The 23,326-nt window shown below is 38.6% G+C and overlaps 1 protein-coding gene across 1 annotated transcript in view; it reads right to left on the minus strand.

Annotated features, from left to right (window-relative positions):
• Positions 1–1,923: 1,923 nt before the first annotated feature.
• UBE2K (ubiquitin conjugating enzyme E2 K) overlaps positions 1,924–23,326 on the minus strand; it is a 65,236-nt gene continuing 43,833 nt past the window's right edge. Inside the window, exons 5-7 of the mRNA XM_079770121.1 lie at positions 12,015–12,114; positions 7,462–7,590; positions 1,924–7,141 (exon numbers count right to left, since the gene is read on the minus strand). Of these exons, the coding sequence (XP_079626247.1) occupies positions 7,067–7,141; positions 7,462–7,590; positions 12,015–12,114 (304 nt within the window). The 3' untranslated portion in view covers positions 1,924–7,066. The remainder of the gene's footprint in view (positions 7,142–7,461; positions 7,591–12,014; positions 12,115–23,326) is intronic.

A 23,326-nucleotide genomic window follows, 5' to 3' on the forward strand; every position in this document is an offset into this window, starting at 1 on the left:
GAACAGCAGCATGAATAAAATGATTAAGCAGGACATGTGAGGATCTGGGAGAAGAGCATTCCAGGCAGAGAACAGCTACTCGAAGCGCTGAGGCTGAGAAGCCTGGTGCATCTGACTAATGCTAGAGGCCAGTGTGTCTAGCTAGGGGGAGCAAGGGAGAGAAGAAAGGGATAAGGCCTGAAGAGTGACTAGGGTCAGAAGGGGCAGCTACTGTCACCATGGTAAGAAGCATAAATTCTGTTGATACACTTGATGAGATGTACGCCTTGCTTCTCTTATACAAGAAATTAATTCGTTAGCTGTAAGGGATTAGCTGTCAGAGATTCAAGGCAAGTGAGTTGTGCAACTGTCACCTCACAGAATGGAAGAGTATGATCAGGGCAATGGAGATTAAAGTTAAGTGCTAATGGCCCAGTTGAAAATAGTGGTTACTAGTCAACAGTGAGAAGTCCGCACAACTGTTTTCTCCAGGTAAATTCTGTTATGCAGGTATGAGGTGACTGGGTAGAGAAATATTTTGCCAGGAATGTCAGGAAGCAAGGGACAAGATGTTACAATGATGGCCCATGGGGCAAGCTGGGCAAGTAACAAGGAGTGTGCCGGCCTCCCCTTCAGGGATGCAGGATGTGGGACCAAAAACAGCTGTTGAGGACTTTAAATCCAACCATACCAATGATCACTTTAGACATAATCTTTCCATCTCTTCATCTTTTAATTGCTACTCTAATCTACATATCAGCCTCCTTGTTCCATTATACTTTTTCCTTATCTCTACCACAGTTCAAAGCTTCTGCTTCAGTGAGTAGATGCCCTTTACTTATACACACCCTGCCCCCAGGATTCTACTTCTCAGTCCTTTTGTGCTTTCAACAGCCCTCCCTAAACCTACATCCCATTAGTAAGTGAAGATAAAGGCTAGGGATAAAATTAGAGAATCAAGAGATACCAGGTATGATTGATGGTACAGAAATATAACGACTCTTAGAAAAGAAGCCTAGAGTTACCTAAAGAGGGATAGCCTAAAAACAAAAACCAGACATTTAAAAACTGTTCTATGGCTTACTTAGTATTAAAGGTAGAATGAGAATCATAGGTTTTCCACAATGAACTCTTCCATTACTCATTATAAAAATTTAAATGTAATTTTTTAAATGAAAAAATAATGAACCATACTAATAATCACCTCAGCAGATGGTTATCCTGAATTTGTTTTCTTACCAAAAATTTTGCCTTTGGACTTCCCCTCTATGTCATGACATCTTACAAGGTTAACCTCAGAGGAACTACACCTCTCCCTCCACACAGAAGTACACCATTATGCAATTAAGAACTAAAGTATCTGTAAAGGAATAAGATAATTTTTAGGGCCAATTAGATGTTGCCATTTAATTTCCTATGGGTCCCCTAAACCAAGAACACTGCTATGTATTCCATTATTCCAAAAACAGGATAAAAATATGTTTAGTGCATTTTACACTTCAGCGGAAGTCATGGAGCCCTAAATACAGCTGGCACTGCTTCACCAAAACATTCTGCTCAACTGACACCATGAAAACTGGTTTGGGTACTTTTCTTGAAGACCTCACTCCCACCTGCACTGGGTTTTCCTTTTCATGCTTGCAAATGACCCCTCCACATTTCCTATCTTTAAGAAAAAACAAAGACAAAAATAATATTTTAGACTTGAAAATGCTACCAAGTTTAGTAGGCACATATAAATAGTAGTATTATGGGACTTCTATAAAAAATAACCTGTGACTCTGGATATCCCAACTCATTAAATTGATTTATTTTTTAAAGGACTTTAAAAAACTAGGGGGAAAAGGAAGGCCCCCTTTTCCTTAAAATTCTATAAATATGGTTAGAAGATACCAGTGGACTCTCATTAACCCTGTTCCTCAATATTGGTTAGGACAGTTCATTCATCTATCAACTAATGCAAATACTAATGAAATGAACATTACATGCATACATAAATAGGACATACTCCTAAAAGCTTTATTAGAGAATTCATGTTATTCACTGAAAAACTTTAAATCTTTGATGATTGAATCAAAACATGTACCAAGTGTTTACTACCCTTTAAATCTGACCATTCTTTGCTGGGGATTGGCATGAGAGCTCACTTGAATTCCATTTGTTATCCTTGATTTTTAATATGAAAAGATCCAGCTTGCTCCATGAAAAGAGCACTTCATATTGGTATTCCATTCAGGAGCAATTCCATTTCCAGGTCAGAGAAACTCATGAATGCTGAAAGCTCGTTATGAATGCCCTAGAGATACAAAGTAATAATCAGTTTGCTATGTAAAATAATTAGTACAAATCCTAATCAATATGAGCTCTTTTAATTATCATTACTAATGGAGGCAGGGTAACCCAAGAATAGTGACCCAGGACTTTCTGAAACAATTCAGAGTCCTTTCTATGGTAATAATCTTTCCAGAAAGATTTGTGTGCACTATGAAAACAGAACAAACAAAATTACTTTCAATACTCACTCTGGATTACGCTAATTTTTAAATTAGAACCTAGTTAAATAATGTCTATTTTCAAATAAATAATTTTAATTAGAATGAAACAATTTCAACTCATTTTTAAATTCAGACCCAATATAATTTATTGCATCTATCATCATATGCTCATCATTTTGAAACTTGTCTAGGAGAAACTGCTACCTGCTTCTTTTTGTTTAAAGTAATGTGGAGGCTTAACCGCCTGTCCATAGATGAATACCCAGAAAGAAGATATAAACCATTTTCAGGGAAAAACATGCATGCATTTATTTTTAAGAATTCCCAGTAAGGGGGGAAAAAAAATTCAACATCTTTAAAAATGTGTTTATTTTTTTTAAAAAAATCAGTTGTGTACAAAAGTGTTTCGTAGTTTTAATTCTCAAGACAAATACCCAACCCTTCCCCCCACAGCCCACCCTGCTTCATGGTCTTTCTGGTAACCCACCCACTTTCCCCAAACAGGAAGTTAACGGCTTAGGATAGACCCTCCTACAGATTTATCATCACTAACAGATGGTTTAGAATAGAGATCTAGAGAAGCTAACAAGCAAGGTTCTTTCTTAGTGAGGTTAATGAGAATCCCTACAATGGCAGTAGACTTCCAGCAGACACCACAACAAAGCACCATCAATTGCTGAAAGCTAAAAAATAGATATTATTTTCAATAGTATTTCATTTTCTATTGGAAAAGTCTTTAAATTACATTAAATAAGTCTCTTTCCCCCCAAAAGAAATAGTCTAGCTTTTATTATGATGCCTGTAAAAAGTAGGTAACAGCAAGCACACAAGGATTGGTTAACAGCACAGTGCAATGATTTATATCCACCCACCCGCTAGAACCAAACGGATAAACTTGTGTCACACCTGATTATATATATAGCAGCATGGTTAAAATAACCAAGCAAAAGGTGACACATTCTCAACTTACATTTAGGTGAGGATCACAGGTTTATGAGGGTAGATCAGTCCAATAAAGCGGTAAGAGAACAGGACAAGAGAGATACTGACATTCCCCTACCCCTGTGCCACAAGATTTTTGATCCATGTTGCAGCAGTGCAAATAGAACATGTGACATAAATATGTAGACACTGCAGAAAAGTCACATTTGGGGAAAAGGCTATTTATCAGTAAATACTTCAAGTTGCCTTCTTCCCTAGTGATAGCAAAGAGCTGGTATTAAGCATTATTTTAAACTGGTACTAAAAGAATAGAAATGCAAAATTCTTAAATCAATGGTTTGTACCCTGGAATTGAAATTTCTTGAACTAGAAAAAGTGTTTAATACATCATTTTGTAAAAGTCCATGAAATAAAGTTAACTGTAAACAGACGGCTTCCTTTTTCATATCCAAACATTGTTTCCATCTATGTACAAGTATACCTGGCTCCAACTCTTCCCTGCCCGAATTTATCTGAAATCCTTCAAACAACAAAATGCTTTCTTCCTGTTGCTACAAGATTGTGGAAACGTTATCTTACTCCTATTGCTGAGTTTTAAAAGCTCAAATCAGGTGTAAACTTATAGCCAAGATCTACTTTCACATTGATAAACTTATTAAGCAGCCTAAACAGTAACATGATATGCTACTTTCTGTAGTGCATAAGTAAGCAATATCCACCGAACTGCCAATTCTCTTGGATACTTAAAAAAATTAGTTTGCATAGTTTTAAGCGTCACCAACAACCACAAATGTGAAAAACACCCCCCCATCAGTCTTACTTTCATTTCCTAGATTATTCTTCTTAAAAGCAAAATACTCAGAATCCAAACATATTTATAAAATTGAATGTGTTGTTTAAGTAAACCATACTCACAATTCCAAACATTTGTGGGAGCTAACTCAGAGCATCTAATTTAGTACAAGTTCTTCAAATATTTATAAACTACTTACTATATACTTATTTGGGTCACAAATAGCTATCCATTCTTTCGGTAATCTGTACTGAAATATTATACAGTTATTTGTTGTTTTAAAAGTCAGGCACATACTCACGGAATAGATTTGATTACAATAAAAGCCTGCTGGAGTATCAGTTGACTTCTAGCAAATCTGCCTGCTGTAAACAGGACATCACTAAATATATATTTTTTAACCATTATTTTTGAGGCCTTTAAAAAAACTGGAAAATCACAAAAAACTGAGAATTATAAAAATAATTTTTACCAGGGTACCTTTTACCTAGACCTGTACTTTTAGTGTCCTTTTTCTAAACATATATAAAAGACAAGAGCAAAAAAGAAATTGCTTTTAATTTCTTTGTTTAGGAAAATAAATCCACTTATAGAGAAATATGAAAAAACAAAATAGGATGACAGTGTTCCAGAAAGGAGAATTATCACATTAAATGAAAATGAGGTAAATAAATTTTGAAATGAAAAATCCATTATGGAGAACCTCTCAAACCAAATATTTTACTTTTCAATTTCCTGGGCACTGGGGATGTTGAATTATAGTTAGATGAATAGATATCCTATGGGCTAATGTGCATAAAAATCAAAGGCAAGGTATAGCTGCCTCCCAGAGCTAAGTAATGCTTGACATTTAGTAACCTCTGAGCTCTCTCCTTTGTCTAACCACAGGACAATTAAATATACCCTGAAAATATAGGCAAATAGTAAACTGGGTAGATGTTTGATATTTAAAATAATCCAAATATATTACCAAGCTGCCCTACACTTAAAAAAAATTCTAACCAACAATGCAACAAAACTGTCCACATTTTCACATAATTCCAACCTTACTTCAAAATATAAAGAAAAGTACAAGGTATTAGTTATTCAAAATAAATAAAGAAAAATCTTGTTTCCTTTGGCATCTTTAGAAAGAAACTAAACTACAACAATTAAAGGAGGTGATTGTATAAAGAAATTTATGCTTAAGCAAACATATAGGGAAAAAAACATAGCAACTTGTGTTTAGTATGCAATAATATCTACTACTAGAGTTTACTATTGATTAGGAAAACCTTACAAGTTTTTGGAAGAACCTTCACATCTTTAACGTTACAATATATTTAACAATGGTTCTTTTATTGCTTCTAAGATTATTGAGACGTCAATGAAATTATGCTGAATTTATGGTTTAAAATTATTTTCCAAACACTTAACAATTATAATTTAGGATAAATAACACTTGAAGAAAGCAAACCTTTTATAATAGGACTTTCAATATACAGCCTTGCTTTAATTAATTCCAATTCCATTACATTTTTATTATTTGCACTGTCCTGAAAATTTAATAAGAACTGTGTTTCTATGCATAGAACTGCCTGCATAAATCCATTTCAACCTTCATAAAATGGTCACATTAGTGTTTGAACTTGCAAAACTAAAAATTTTCAAACTTTAGAATTTAGAATGAAATGTAAGTTTAATACACAGAAAGTCTGACTATATGTACAAGAGAAGGTAAAGTTTTCAATTTTCGTATTATCAGAAACATCATAAAGAAAGCTAGATTTATAACACATTTCTATTCCTATGTGCATCTGAAGTATGTACAATTAAACACCAACACAGCTTTCATGGGTAAATAGGGGGAAATGCAAGCAAGAGCGACTTTTAAAGTATCTGATAAAGCAATCTCTATAAAGCCAAAATTAGGCTAAAAAACTGCAGTTGGTTTATTTCATCTTTTCGAGTTCTCAAAGAAAAACTTCATCAGCTTAAAAATAGATGTCAAATTCACTTGAAAAACTAAGTTGGGTTCTTTTATTATTAAATCTTGGGAATACTGCAACATCAAGTATTTACTGATTTTGCAAGAGAAAATTGGCAGCTCCATCTTTACATTATTACTTAACATAGGAACGTTTTTAAGAGTAAAGAAATGTGACATAACATTCCATATGGACAACCTAAAAAAAATGAAGCAAGGGATACTGTCCTTCAGCACATTTCCCAGAGAATTTACTATTAGGGTATTAGCTGTGTGTGGTAAGAGAGGAAAAATAAATATAGTGGCCCAGTCTGCTGACCAGGACAAAAAGGCTCTGAAGAGGTCACCATCTTCATTCTAGATAAATCTCAAGTTTAAGAATTCTCAAATGCTTAAAATGGTGGTCTTTTCAGCTACCCATCTTAAGAAGTCAAGTACAAGCATGCAAGTAAATTCACAGGCACAGAGGATCCATGTTAAAAACAGTTAAGGTAGCTGTGATGCAACACCAACAATTTGAATGGTCCTGACACACTCAAAATATTACCTTAATTATTCAACAAAACCCTGAAGCAAACTCTTGCTATTCTGGTACACTGCTAAATACTAAAGTAGCATGTTTTTTCCATGGTTTCGCTTAGCTCAAAGAATTTTTACACTATTAAGAAAAAAAATTAAAGTATTTCCCCTTTTTAAATTTACACAGACGTTTAATTAGCTTTATTTACAGAGCAGGGATGTTTTTTTTCAGTCTCCAATGGTGCCTAGATAACATCATTAGGCAAGAATGCCAGTTTAAAAGAAATCTATGCAGAATCCTAAAAATAACAGATGTTGAGGCTCCTCAAGAAGGGGCAAGCTTGACTATATCAGCAGCTCTCTCATTATGCCTCAGTTACTCAGAAGCAATTCTGTTGCAGTCTCTACATCCCATGATTTTGAAGACAAGGCCACTATTACAGCATTCTGTAGAAATAAAAAGGGGGACAAAAAAAATCAAATCTCAAGGAAATATCTTAAATCACTCCCTGTCTTTATATTTAGAAACCACACCTTGTTTTTGTTTATCTTTATGTTGCATTGCACTTGTGCATAAAAAAGCTTCTAAAACAAATGACTGGAATGAGTAAAAGGAAAAGAAAAATCACTGATTTTTAAAAACAAAAAGTTCATATATCAAAACTAAATTTAGAGTATTTTTGAAGCAATTCTGTCAGCCAAGAATTTGCCGCAATCATTCAAAATCAATGAATATATCAAAATCAGCATGCCTTTATGTTACTTACCCTATCAAAGCCCATAGCACATAGGTTTTCTATTTTTTTGGTGTATTCTGGACTAGAAACTGGTGCTCCAGCATACACATGTGCCCAGAGTCGAGCTGTCTGTTTGAACATTTCAGGATTTTGCTTGTACTACATGAGAAAAAAAAATTGATTGACATGACAATAGAGTTATAACTAGCTAAGTTCTAACTGCCTAATAACCTGCTTTTTCTAAATAAAACTAACGTAGGTTTTAAATGTTATTGATTCACTCTCTACTGCAAACAAACTGTAACATTATTATAACATAAGCTAGAATTCATAAGTTATATAGATGAAAGAAAAACAAAGACAAATAACATTTATCAACTCTGATCTCCAATTTCAACAAATGTAAGTAGTAGAAAACTAATACTAAGTCAAGTGAGGTGTTAGAGATTGTTTCTAATTAGAGATGGTTCTAAATACTGTGTAGTTCTAAATACTGTGTAGGGCAAAATTATACAAATAAATAGAATTACTAGTTTTAAAAAAAATTACTAGTTTCTAAAATAACGTGGACATTAATTAACCACAGCTCAGCTAGAATATACAACTGGACTTTACTGTTTTACTAGAGCTGTATCAGTGTATAGCGATTTAAGAAAACCCCATATATCAACAATAAAGATTTTAAAAAAAGAAAAACACATGTGCAAAGCCTAACTTATATCACATGTTTTGAGATGATTATGAACTTACCATACAACACTTGTAAAGGATAAAACTTCCCATATGGAGTGAAAAGAGATAAATTTATTCTCAAATATTCCATTATTTAATAAAGCAAAGTATACATTTAAAATAACTGTGGAATTCACTTTCTTTCAGAAGTATTTTATACATCTTTAATATTTTAACACCGAGATTTTGTTATATTTAAAATGATAAATATGTTTTCTAATATTAATTCTTAACAAGTCAAATTATTGGCTTGTTTTAGGAGCTAGAAGAAATCTTTGAGTCCACCTCACCACTAAATAGGAAACCAAAGCTGGGACTCAGGCTATGCTTCTAAGTACCAAAAATGAATAGATAGCACATACATATATATAACATGTAAAACACTAAGCACACAGAGACAAATAGAATATTCTAACAAGAATATACATAAAACAAGGGGTGAACAACTTTTCAAGAGAAGAGAGGAGCTTGCTAAGAGGAAAAGCTTCATCAGGTAGCCCTGGCTGGTGTGGCTCAGTTGGTTGCAGAGTCGTCCTTTACACCAAAAAAACAAGGGCATGAGTTCTATTCCTGGTTGGGGTGCATACAGGAGGCAAGTGATCAATGCTTCTCTCTCATATCAATGTTTCTCTCTCTCTAATCCTCGGGTGAGGACTAAAGAGTCCTGGGTTCGACTCTGATCAAGGGCACTTTCGTCAGTTACAGGCTCGATCCCCGGCCCTAGTCAGGCAGTTCTGGAGGCAACCAATCCAATGTGTCTGTCTCTCTCTCACAGCAATGTTTCTCTCTCTGTGTCCCACCCCCTCCACCCCACCTTCTCTAAAAGTCAATGGGAAAATATCCTCGGGTGAGAATTAACAAACAAAAAATTTCCTAAGGCAGAGGAAACATGGCAGATTGGGTAAAATGACATGTAGAAATGCATCTTGAAAAAGCATGAAGTTGAGGAACAATAAGAATTTAGGGAATTAAGCTGAGTATGTAGATAGCTCAAATCATGGAGGAACTCTGCAAGCTCAAGAATTGAGACTTGCCCCTGGATCCGGGTGAGGCTGGATCCCGGGTCCGGGGGAAGCCGCGCGCACCTGGGTCCGGGTGAGGCCACGTGCCCCTGGGTCCGGATGAAGCCGTGCCCCTGGGTTTGGCCGAGACCCAACCAGAGGAAATCGAACCTGCATTACCACCATTTGTCCACCATCCAGAGCTGAGGGGTCAGTGCCGACATGTACACATAAGGAACTGGTGGACATTGATATTGGGTCTCAAAAGAACTGTTGATCCAGAAAGAAACTCACTACAGACTGGTTCATTTGCCTGTCAGCATAACTATTATTGCTCATCTCACATTCAGTTCATATAAGTATATCTCTAGTGACACATGATCTCGCTCATCTAGGGGAAATGATGAACAACATAGACTGATGAACAAGAACAGAACCAGAAACAAGGAGGCATCGATCGGACTATCGGGCCTCAGAGGGAGGATAGAGGAGGGTGGGGGGAGGGGGGAGAGATCAACCAAAGGACTTGTGTGCATGCATATGAGCCTAACCAATGGTTAAGTTCAACAGGGGGTTGGGGCATCCGTGGGGAGGGGTGTGGGATGGGAATGGGGGGATGAGGACAAATATGTGACACCTTAATCAATAAAGAAATTTTAAAAAATTAAAAATAATAATAAAAAAAAAAGAATTGAGACTTACTACCCTAGCCGGTTTGGCTCAGTGGACAGAACACGGGCCTGTGAACTGAAAGGTCCTGGGTTTGATTCCAGTAAAGGGCACATGCCCAGGTTGCGGGCTCGATCCCCAGTGGGGGGCGTGCAGGAGGCAGCCAATTAATGATTCTCTCTCATCACTGATGTTTCTCTCTCTCCCTCTTCCTTCCTCTCTGAAATCAATAAAAAAAATCTTAAAGAAAAAGAAAAAAAAGAATTGAGACTTACCAAGTAGGTGATAGAGCTAATAGGCTTTTAGTAGTGAAGTAAAATAAGACTTGTACTTTATAAGGCTAACTGCTATCGATGTAGAACGTGGGGGGAGGAAGAGGCTGAGGAAGGGGAGTTACTTCTATCACAGCATTAGAAATGAGAAAATTTAAAAATCTGTACTGCAGCAATCAGAGAAGTATGATGACAGACAGATACTGGGAAGAGAATCAACATGAGAAAAAAAATACCTAGAGAAGAATTCCTAAACTGTGACGTGGATATTTAACTAAATTGATGATGGTATCATAGAAAGATAGACGAGTTTGCAGGATTTAAGATTCTGCATTCAGTTTTGGGAATGCTATGCTGAGGTATTCATGGAACAGTCAGATAGAGCTATCCAGTTCCAAATTGGTTCTTGGGCTCAGGAGAAAGGTCTAGCCTGAACATTTTATCAATATACAGATGGTAAATCAGTGTGGATATGATCATCCAAGTGAGTGTATATATCAGAACCAAGAAACTGTATTTAAAAGGGAAGAGAAAGAAGAGAAATAATTGTGGGAACTAAGAAGGAACAACTACAACTATGAAGATAAAAGAGAAGTTATTTCAGAAATCAAGTGAAGAAAACATTTCTGTGAGAAAAATCAATCCTAATGGTTTAGATAGAAGTTGGCAAACTTTCTTAAAAGACCAGATAATAGCCGAAACCGGTTTGGCTCAGTGGATAGAGCGTAGGTCTGTGGACTGAAAGGTCCCAGGTTCGATTCCGGTTAAGGGCATGTACATTGGTTGCGGGCACATACCCAGTAGGGGGTGTGCAGGAGGCAGCTGATTGATGTTTCTCTCTCATCGATGTTTCTAGCTCTCTATCCCTCTCCCTTCCTCTCTGTGAAAAATCAATAAAATATATTTAAAAACAAACAAACAAACAAAAAACCAGATAATAATTATTTCAGGCTTTCAAACCATACTGTCTTTGTCACAATTATTCAACTCTACCACTTGTAGCTGGAAAGTAATCAAATAGGTGTGGCTGTATTCCAATAAAATATTACTTACAAAAACAGTCTGACTATAATTTGATGTCCTCTTTCTTAATGTTAAACTTTAAAAAATATATATATTTTATTGATTTTTTACAGAGAGGAAGAGAGAGGGATAGAGAGTTAGAAACATCGATGGGAGAGAAACATCGATCAGCTGCCTCTTGCACACCCCCTACTGGGGATGTGCCCGCAACCAAGGTATATGCCCTTGACCGGAATCGAACCTGGGACCCTTGAGTCCGTAGGCCGACGCTCTATCCACTGAGCCAAACCGGTTTCGGCTGATGTCCTCTTTCTTGAAGATCAAAACTAAAAAATATTTATTCCATTTGGCAATTATAAGGTCACTTTGGTAAACTTTACCATGCCACTTCAGTGCCATAGAAGCTGGTTAAAATTATCATCAAGAAGGGATCATCACTTAATGGAGGGACAGATCAATGGATACACACATGATAAAGTACATGTAGGCAAATGTTAATCATAGAATATAGGTTAGGTAGGTATATGGATGTTCACTCTAATTCTTTTAACATTATTTATTTAAAAATTTTTATAATATGTTAAAAAAATCTACCATATACCCAATTAACATGTTAAGCGCCCAGCCTGTTTTGTCTTCTAGACGGGAAGTATTGTGTCAGTCACTGGTGACTGACAGGGCGCTTAATGTGTTAAGCTAATATGTTAAAAATCAAGAAATTATCTTTTCACTATTATATCTGACAAAATAACCTTATTGCAAGAAAGGAAACCATTTCCAAATTTAGGTTTGATAAAAGTATGCTCATATGTTAACAATGAAAACCACTAATGTAGAGACTAAAAGGTAAATATATATGTGTCTTCAAAAGAAGCAGCTATCATACCTGATTTGCTACTACTGCATCCTGTGGATCATCTGGTTCTGCAGCTGCCAGTAGTGCTTGCAATGACAATAATACCGTGCGGAGAGTCATTGCTGCTGCCCTAAAATTAAAAATAGGAAAAGATCAAGTTAAGGAATGCTTCACATGACAAAAGCAAAGTAGATGTTTTCTGAATAAAACATAACTACTGGGGGAGAAAAAAAAAACAAAAACATAACTACTGGAGTGAAAAGTAACCAAGGCTTTATCTTAATTATATAATTAAGTCATAGAATTTATAATTACATATTTGTGTAGCTTATTTTTTTCTTCTTTACAATGACTGATTCTATTTCTTTTTGGTTTTAATACTCACCTGAGGATATTTTTCCACTGTTTTTACAGAGTGGAAGAGAAAGGGAAAGATAGATATATCGATGTGAGAGAAACACGTGCCCTGCACACGCCCTGAACAGGGGCCTGGCCAGGGAGAAGCCTGCAACTGAGGTAGGTGCCCTTGATCAAAATCGAACTTGGGACCCTTCAGTCCATGGGCTGACGCTCTATCCACTGAGCCAAACCAGCTAAGGCTGATTGATGTTTCTTCTTTTACTAAAAATATTTTTATTGATTTCAGAGAGTAAGGGAGAGGGAGAGAGAGACAGAAACATCCATGATGAGAGAGAATCATGGGTTGGCTGTCTCCTGCACGCCCCCTACTGGGGATCGAGCCCACAACCCGGGCATGTGCCCTTGACCAGAATCGAACCCGGGACCCTTCGGTCTTCAGGCTGACGCTCTATTCACTGAGCCAAACCAGCTAGGGCTGATTGATGTTTCTTACATTGAAGTTTCTCTCTCTCCATGGGTCATTCTATTTCTTAAGACAATTCAAACTGTCTTGAACTGGCTTTGTTTTTTTTCTTATTACCGATATCTTCAGATAAGCTGTATCCATTGACTCATTTCCTATCCATTTCTCTAGACATAAAGTAAAAATAAAGTGATATACTAATATGCAAAACTTAGTTTCAATGGCACTCTAAAAACAAATAAGACATCATCAAGCACATATCTTTTACTTTCAAGAAAGCCTCGCCCAGCAGGTGTGGCTCAGTGGTTGAGTATCAACCCATGAACCAGGAGGTCACAGTTCAATTTTTGGTCAGGCCACATGCCCAGGTTTCTGGAAATTATCCCCAGTAGGGGAATGTGCAGGAGGCAGATGATCGATGATTATCTCTCATCATTGATGTTTCTATCTCTCTCTCCTTCTTTCTCTATGAAATCAATAAAAAAATAAATAGTAAAAAATTAAATTAAATTAAAGCCCTGGCCTGTTTGAGTCAGTGGTTAGAGCCATGGCCCTCGGATCTGAGACCCCCAGGTCAGGGCCAGGGCGCATGCAGGAGGCAACCAATCTCTCTCTATCCCTCCCTGACTCCTTTCCACTCTCTTTAAAAATCAATGGAAGCCTTAGCCGATTTGGCTGTGATTCTGGTCAAGGGCACATAAGTCGATTGCAGGCTCGATCCCTGGCCCTGTTTGGGACAAGTGTGGGAGGCAACCAATCAATGTTGTCTCTCTATCATGTTTCTCTCTGTCTCTCCCCGTCCCTTCCACTCTCTCTAAAATTCAATGAAAAAAAAAAAATCCTCGGGTGAGGATTAACAACAACAAAAATAGAAAAATTACAAAATATTTATTTTTTTAAAAAAAAATCAATGGAAACAGATCCTTGGGTGAGGATTAAAAAAAAAAAAGTCTGGCCCTAGCCGGTTTGGCTCAGTGGATAGAACGTCGGCCTGCGGACTCGAGGGTCCCAGGTTCAATTCCGGTCAAGGCCATGTACCTTGGTTGTGGGCACATCCGCAGTGGGGGGTGTGCAAAAGGCGGCTGATTGATGTTTCTCTCTCATCGATGTTTCTGACTCTCTCCCTCTCCCTTCCCGTCTATTAAAAAATCAATAAAATATATTTTTTAAAAAGTCTGAAAAGATTCCTTAGCATTCTGAAATAGACCAAGTTTTTGCTTAAAATATATCATTTAATTCAGTGGTCACCAACCTTTCAGACCTCACAGACCACCAGGTTGTCCACGGACCACCGGTTGGCGACTGCTGACTTCATTTGCTTCTAAATATATTTATAAAGCAAATATGTATCTAGAAAATGGTATCTACCTAACGAGCAAGGATTCATAGCATTTCTGTTAAATATTAATATAGAAATGTTTATAAATGTAAGCATAATAGTGAAATATTTAAGATTCTGAAGATATTAAACAATATATGCCCATTTTCACCACACTAATTATATCAGTCTAAAATACTTCTTTTCAGTTGGGGGGGGGGGTCTTCATTTCAACCACACAAAGAGAAAATTACTACCACACAAGGAGAAAATTACTAAGTGACTGTTTTCTCAATTTCCCCAGGATAATATATAAATAATACCATCCTAGATGTTTAGAAGACAAAATAACTTATTACCAAGAATGGATGATGTCTTAAGGCTGTGAGTATAACAAAGTATGCTTTTACCAACTAGTAACATCGGTAGCACTTGGGAATTTGTAAGAAATGAAAATTTTCAGCCTTATCCCAGACCTACTGAATTAGAAACTCTGGGGTGGTTTAACAGGTACTCCAAGTGATTCTGAAGTATGATAATCTTTCAGAAATACTGCTTTAGTGCACTACAGATTAAGCTCATTGAGAAAGGCTATTCTAAACCGATAAAATAAGTATCACATCTGTATGTCTCTATTTTATATATTAGAGAAGAATTTATACAAGTTGTTCTTTAAAATGTTATCAGAGTAAATATTAATCTAATTTATCATTTTAGAGAAGCTACAGAAATAAGAAAATACTGGTTATGCTAAAAATTGGCTGAAATGCTAATCTAATATTAAAAAGAGAATAGGATTTAAAAACCATTACATAGTCTTATCTAACAGAAATTCCTATTTCTGAACTAGAGCTAGGAAAATAGAAAGTGCTTCTCTAGACTAAGCTTTAAAATTTCCTAAAGTTTACACAAGTTCTTTTCAATCAACAGTTCTAACATCTTTATATGGACAATATTCTTTTAAGACAGATGTCAAAGCATAAACAATACAAATTTAGTCCTTAAATGTTCATTGTTTTCCTGTCATTATCACCATAACAAGGTTGGAATATTTCTTAATTAGAAGTTCACTACTGTAATTTCATTTTATGCCCTGGTAATTTTAAAGAAAATGTTTACAGGCACATGCACATCAAAAACTACCTAGATGCCCTAGCTGGCTTGGTTCAATGGATAGAGCTTCGGCCTGCAGACTGAAGGGTCCCAGGTTTGATTACGGCCAAGGGCACATGCCTGGGTTGCAGACTTGATCCCCAGGAGGGGGCGTGCAGGAGGCAGCCAATCAATGATTCTCTCTCATCATTGATGTTTCTATCTCTCTCCCCCCCTTCTCCCTTCCTCTCTAAAATCAATAAAATATAAACAAAACAAAAACTACCTAGATAACCCATTGGTGTGCTGGCTAAGTAGTGGAGCATCAACCCAGGAATCATAGGTTCGATTCCCAGTCAGTACACATGCTTGGGTTGCGGGTTCAATCCCCAGTAGGGGACAGCAGGAGGCAGCCAATCCATGTTTCCTTTCATTGATGTTTCTATCTCTCTCTCCCGCTTTATCTCTCTGAAATCAATAAAAAAATATATTTAAAGAGATAATGGAATATTTTGTTGTAAAGCTACCTAAATAGCCCAAGTCAGTTTGGCTCAGTGGGTAGAGTTTCAGTCTACTGACCAAAGGGTCCCGGGTTCGATTCCGGTCAAGGAGCACATACCTTGGTTGTAAGCTCCTCCCCGGCCCTGTCAGGGTGCTTGTAGGAGGCAACCAATCAATGTATTTCTTTCACATCAGTATCTCTCTCTGTCTTTCCCTCTCTCTTCCATTCTCTCCAAAAATCAATGGAAAAATATCCTTGGGTGAGGATTAAAAAAACACACAAGCTACCTAAATATACCAGCTTGAAGTGCACTTAAACCACCCAAAAAAGGACAAAAATACAAAATATCACAGAAATATATATACAAAGTTAAGCTGGTTAACTAAGTTAAGCCCAATGGCCTTGTTTAAGTGTCCTAACTTAAAAACACATGACATCACTTTAATAAAAATCCTAATTTATATAATTTTAAATTAATACAATTGTTTCATATAGAAGGAAATTTATTTGAATACTGAAGTAAAATATTCACTCAGAGGAATTATTTCATTTTAAATAATGTTAAACTCACAATTATTTTAACTCACAATAAAAAATAAAACCATCCTATCCTATCCTATCCTAATATGCTAATGATATACTAAGGCCACTCAACTGCTCGCTATGATGTGCACTGACTACCAGGGGGCAGATGCTTCGACTGGTAGGTTAGCTTGCTGCTGGGGTCCAGCTGATTGAGACTGAGCAAGACGGGCCAGACACGTCCTAGAGCCATCCCGCGGTCCCTCCCTGGCCCTGATCGTTCACTGGTGGGGTCTCTTGGCCTGGCCTGTGCCCTCTAGCAATCTGGGATCCCTCAGGGGATGTCGGAGAGCCGGTTTTGACCAGATCCTGCAGGCCAGGCCGAGGGACCCCACTGGTGCATGAATTCATGCACTGGGCCTCTAGTGTAAAATAAAAACCATTCAATTCTCAGCAAAATCTTAGTATCTCCACAAGGTAGCTTTATACATTTATATCTCAACAAGGCAACAGACATTTAAAAACTTGACAAGCTCTCAAAAGAATAAAATTGGCCCTTTCCTTAAACCATATGTAAAACTTAACTCAAAGTGGATCAAAGCCCTAAATGTAAGAGCTAAAATTATCAAGCTCTTAGAAAACATAGCTCTTAGAAAAGCTTCATAATATTGGAATTGGCAATAATTTTTTGGACATCATCAAAAGCTCAAGAAACAAAAGAAAAAACAGAAAAATTTATATAAAACTCTATCAAAGTTAAAAACTCCTGTGTGTATGTGTGGGGGTACATTTTGTGCAAAAGATACAATCAATAGAGTGAAAGGCAACTCATAGAATGGCAGAAAATATTTGCAAATCATATATCTGATAAAGGGTTAATATCTGGAAATATAAAGAATGCCTACAACTCAACAACAACAAAAAAACTTTTTAAAAAATGAGAAAGGACTTAAACATTTCTCCCATGAAGACACACAAATAGCTGGTAAGCACATGAAAAGATGCTTAACGGCCAGGGCTGGGTTGTGCAATTGGTTAGTGTGTGTCCCAATACAAGGTTGCGGGTTGGATGTCTTGTCAGGCACTTACAAGAGTCAACCAATGAATGCATAAATGAGTGGAACAAATCAATGTTTCTCTTTCTCTCTTTCAAAATCAATTAAAAAAAAAGATGCTTAATATCACTTAAACAATATCTCCTCAAACCCATTAGGATGACTACTATGAAAAAAAAACAACTACCAAAATAACAGTTGTTGGTGAGGATGTGGAGTAATTGGAATCCTTTTGCACTATTGGTGGGAATGCAACAGAAACAGCATGGCAATTCCTCAAAAAACAAACAAATAAAACACACCATAGAATATTATTTAGCCTTAAAAAGAAAGAAAAATCTGACACATGTTACAACGTGGATGAATCCTAAGAACATTGTGTTAAGTCAGTGATGAGCAACCTTTTGAGCTTGGTGTGTCAAACTTCGCCAAAAAACTGAGCATAACTCGGGTAGTGTGTCACTTTGAGGAAAAAACTAACTCCAAGACTCGAGTCGCAAATGTTTCATCCTCGGCATGCGGCCGCGTGTCATCAGAAATGGCTACGCGTGTCAGTGCTGACACGCGTGTCATAAGTTCACCATCACTGTGTTAAGTGAAGTCAGGAATAAGAAGACAAACACTATGATTCGTAGAGAAAGAAAGTAGAATGGTGGCTGTCATGGACTGGAAGAAGGGGGAGAGGGAAGCTAAATGGGAAATGAGTTTCAGTTTTGCAAGATGAAAAGGGTTCTGAGAGGGGAGGAATAGGGTGGAGGGATGAAGAAGCAGAGCATAGATAAATTCTAGGGCAGCGAAAACACTCTGTATATCATAATGATGGTTACATATCATTATACATTTGTTCAAACCCGTAGAATGTACAAAACCAAGCGTGAACCATAATATAAACTATGGACTTTGTGTAATTGGGATGTGTCAATATAGGTTCATCAACTGTAACAAACATACCACTCTGGTGGAGGATGCTGATAATGGGGTAGGCTATCCATGTATTATGGAGGCAGGGAGTATATGGGAAATATCTCTACCTTTCTCTCAATTTTGCTGTAAACCTAAAACTGCTCTAAAAAATAAAGTCTTATTAAAAGGGGGGGGAGGGGAGTTCTAGAAACTGGTTGCACAACAATGTAAATGTACTTATTATACAACTGTACATTAAAAGAAAGTTAAAACTACAATGTTATATGTCAATTTAAAAACAACAGTTAAGATAATAACTTTTGTTATATATATTTTATAAACAGATTTTAAAAACGTTAAGTGATAAACTCTTCCCTTAGAGATTCGTAAGTTATTATCATAAATACTTCCAACTTCCTTTATTTGCGGTGTCTTTATTGGGAAGATACTCACAAACTATTATAGACCTTCTTGAGTTATCACTTCAAGAAGTGGAAGTTAAAGACCTAAAGGTGAACATGTTAAAAGGGGTTCTATTGTTTGCCCTCAAAATGAAAGGAAACATCTGGAACTATAACTTTAGATTCAATTTATAACAATCTCAATGAGAAAAAGTTGTACATTTTCAATATGCTTCATAATAATTAGTATGTTGGGGAGTTATTTATAAACCATTAAGAATTAGTTGAATAAAGAAATCTGAAAACTGCCCAGCCGGTTGAACGTCAACCTATGAACCAAGAGGTCACTGTTCAATTCCCAGTCAGGGCACATGCCCAGGGTTGTGGGCTTGATCCCCAGTAGGCGGTGTGCAGGAGGCGGCCAATCAATGATTCTCTCTCATTGATGTTTCTCTCTCTCTCTCTCTCTCCCTTCCTCTCTGAAATCAATAATAAAAAAAAGATATATATATATATATATATTTTTAAAGATTCACTTGTACCCCTCCCATTTGCAATCCTTACCTACACCAACCACTGTCCTAATTTCTATCATCATAAAATAGTTTTGGCTCATCTTGAATTTCTTAAAAACAGAATCATGGTGCATACTCCTTTCTGTCTGGCTTTTGTCACTCAGCATGTCTATGAGAATCATACCTGCTGACTGTGTCAACGTACTTTTGCCCCCCTGCTATATTGTACAGTGTTCCACTGTACAATAAAGCCATTAGATATTCGTTCTCCTGTTGATAAACATTTGGGTTATTTCCAATGTGAGTAAATCTGCTATAAATATTTTTGCGCAAGTCTCTTGGTGGACATATGCACTGATTTCTCTTGGATATATACCTATGAGTGGAACTGGTACTGGTACTAGAACTGCTAGGCCATATTGAAGTTGTATGTTTAGCTTTGGTACATAATAATGGTTGGGCGGTTAAACCGTATTTGTATCAGAAATTCATAAGAACCATTTACAAGTGTGTAGTGGTATCTAATTGTGACTTTAATTTATATTTCCCTGATGAGTAAAGATGCTGAGCAGAGCTTATCGACCATCTAAATAATCTCTTAATGCCTGTTCATGTCTTTTGAAAGGGCAGTATCATTGACAGCAATTTTTATGTGTTGTCATTTTCTCCCCCAGGTAATATGCAAATTAGGCCAGGAGGCCATAATGGGTTGACCTGACAGGAGGAGTTTGCGCATGCAGCCTCCCTGCGCCTGCGCTGGGGGAGGGCCTGATCAGCAGAGGGCGGGAGAGGGAGGCAGGGCTGGACCAGCAGCGGCCATGGCTGCTGTGGGGCCCCGGGAGTGAAGCAGGGCCCGACCAGCAGGCTGTGGGGTTGGGGAGCGAGGCAGGGCTGGACCAGCAGGCTGCGGGGTGTGGGGAGTGAGGCAGGGCCAGACCAGCAGGCTGCGGAGCCTGGGAAGCAAGACAGGGCGGACCAGCAGGCTGCGGGACCTGGGGAGCGAGGCAGGGCCGGACCAGCAGGCTGCGGGGCCGGAGGAGCGAGGCAGGGCCAGACCGGCAACGGCTACAGGACTGCTGCGCTGTGAGCCCAGGTCAGGGCTCATGCAGGAGGCAACCAATCGATGTGTCCCTCTCACATTGATGTTTCTCTTTGTCTTTCCCTCTCTTTTCCATGCTCTCTAAAAATCAATGGGAAAATATCACTAGGCAACTTGAGGGTGGACGGCGCTGCATGCGTGCTGGGCTCCTAGTGTATTAATAAAAGACTAAGGTTAAAAAACTGCTTTCTAGCATATCTGTCCCAGATTATTCAATGTTTATTCAATTTATTGTTCCTAAGATTACGATCCTATAGTTTTCTCTCTTTTTTTGAAATTGATTTTAGAGAGGAAGAGAGAGAATCATTGATCAGCTGCCTCTTGCATACCCCAGGCATGTGCTCTGACTGGAAATCGAACCATGACCTCCTAGTTCATAGGTTGATGCTCAAACCGGCCAGGCTATAGTTTTCTTTATCAGATTCAAGTTCTAAAGTCTAAGCATCCACACTTAAACATAGATATCTACTAAATGTCAATTATACTTCAACTAGGGGCCCAGTGCACAAAATTCGTGCATGGTGTGTGTGTGTGTGTGTGTGTGTGTGTGTGTGTGTGTGTGTGTGTGTGTGTCCCTCAGCCCGACCTGCACCCTCTCCAATCTGGGAGCCCTCAGGGGATGTCCTACTGACAGATTAGGCCTGCTCCCCATGGTTCTCTGCTTTCTGTGGGGGACTGCTTGCCCCTTGCTGCCACAGCCAGGGGCAAGCAGCCCCCCGAGTCTGCTGTCTGCTCCCTCGCTGCAGGGGACATTCCCACCCCACCCCCGGCTGCTTGCATGCGTGGCGGCTCAGAGCGCCTGGGTCCCGGGGATGTTCCTGCCCCGACCCCGGCCGCTCAGTGCCTACACGCGGGCCTACAGGCTCAGAGCGGCCTGGCTCCCGAGGACGCCTGTCCCCGGGATGCAGGCTGCTTGGCGCCAGCACGCGCGCAAGTGGCTGCAGGGTGGGAACACGCGGCGGATGTTCCCGCCCAGCCCCCGGCTGCTGGGCGCCTGCAAACGTAGGCCCAGAGTGGCCGGGGGCGTTCCAGGACCCCGGCCGCTCCGGGCCTACAGGCTCAGAGTGGCCTGGGTCCTGAGGACACCCGTCCCCAGGACCCAGGCTGCTTGTCGCCGGCGCAAGCAGCCGCCCCACCCCCAGCCGCTTGGCGCCTGCAAATTAACCTGCCATCTTTGTCAGGTTAATTTGCATACTCACTCCTGATTGGCTGATGGGCATCATGAAGTGATTGTCAATTTGCATCTTTCTCTTTTATTAGTGTAGATAAAGCTGGGGGGGTGGGGGGCAATGGGGAGATAAGGACACATATGTAATACCTTAATCAATAAAGAAAAAAAATTAAATAAATAAAGCTGGGGAGGGCAGGGAGAGAACAAATGCATGGATATCCAATCTCAACTATTTTATCTGATGTGTCTTTGCTACCTTTTAATATTTCAATTATCCTATATAATAAACATGTAATATGCAAATTGACCATCACTTCAACACACAAGATGGCCAGCAGGGGAGGGCAGTTGTGGGCGATCAGACAGCAGGGGAGGGCAGTTGGGAGGGACCAGGCCTGCAAGGGAAGGCAGTTGGGGGAGATCAGGCCTGCAGGGGAGGGCAGTTAGGGGCAATTGGGCCGGCAGGGGAGCAGTTAGGCATCGATCAGGCTGGCAGGAGAGTGGTTAGGGGGAGATCAGGCTGGCAGGCAGAAGCGGTTAGGGGCAATCAGGCAGGCAGGTTGGGAACCAGTAGTCCTGGATTGTGAGAGGGCAGTTGGACATTCCTCGAGGGGTCCCAGAATTTCGTGCACCGGGCCTCTAGTATAGGTATCAAACAAGACTACATTTCAGCTATATCACCTGCCCTAGGAAATGGAAATAGTTGATAAAAAGTATTTTGGTACAAAAATTCAAGTTCTCTCCCTATATGTACTCCATAATCATTCAACTATCTATAGAGAGATAATCAGAGGTGGTAGGACTGCTGGCTTAACTCTGAGCAAAAAGGAAAGTCAGTGGAAGATTTTAGTCTGGAGTTTTATTTATTTTAAAAGAGGTGGCTATCATTCCAGCTGTTGAGAAGAGCCTGAGCAGGGAAGGGTCAGAAGCAGTGCGGCAAGCTACCATAATCATTCAGGCAAGAGGTAATGTGACTTGAATCAAGGTGGTAGTAGTGAAGCTACTAAGATTTTGTAAGTTCCACCAACAGAATTTACAGACAGGGTACAGGGTACCAGAGAAAGAAGAACTAAGGACCATGTTGAGACTTTGTTTTGAGCAACCGAGAGGATGTAATTGCTAGTAACTTAGATGGGGTGAACCAGGTTTTTGGTTAGGGGGAATATCAATCAGTTCAGTTTCAAACATGTTTAAGTTTGAGATAAGCCTAGAGGAGTTCAGGTAAGATAAATCTGTGAGTTGCTAGTATGTAAACCATGAAGTTATGAGATAAGATGAGTTCACCAAGGAAGTGAGTATTGATGAAAAGGAGCACAGGTTAGGACTTAGTCCTGAGGCATTTTCACATGTAAAGCTCCAGAGAGGGAATAACCAGTTAAGGAGTGAGAGTGGGCATAGGAAAAAGGAAAGAACAGAATTGATATCATGGAAACCAAGTGGGGGAAAAAAAAAAGGTATCTCTTAACACTGCAAATATTCATTAATATCACTGAACGATAGAGCTAGGGGTCTTGGAGATGACCTTATAGGTAAAAACAATGAGGCCAAGAAATTCAGTAAGTTGCAAAAAGCAAAAAAAAATCAAATAAATGACAGAAGATAGTTAGACAGATGTATTCTACACTGTTCAATGTTTAACAATATGGAATGTAGATCAAGAAACTAGATCCCAAGAGATGATATACTGAGTGGGAAGCCTTACACAGATGTGCTATTAGAATAACAAAACAAAACAAAACAAAACCAGCAACTCTTGCCTGTTTATCCAGTTACTAAATAAACCAAATCGCCCATAGACTGAATGTTGTCATTCCTGTCTCACCTTGTTCAGGTTCCATTCTTTCCCTTCCTTAACAAATCAAACACATAAGTTACTACTATTTTCTCCCACTTCAATGTGTTTATGCTCCCTGCCTGACTGCAACCTAGGCACATGCCCTG

The sequence above is a fragment of the Cnephaeus nilssonii genome (assembly GCF_951640355.1).
Source record: "Cnephaeus nilssonii genome assembly, chromosome: 1".
NCBI classification, from domain to species: domain Eukaryota; kingdom Metazoa; phylum Chordata; class Mammalia; order Chiroptera; family Vespertilionidae; genus Cnephaeus; species Cnephaeus nilssonii.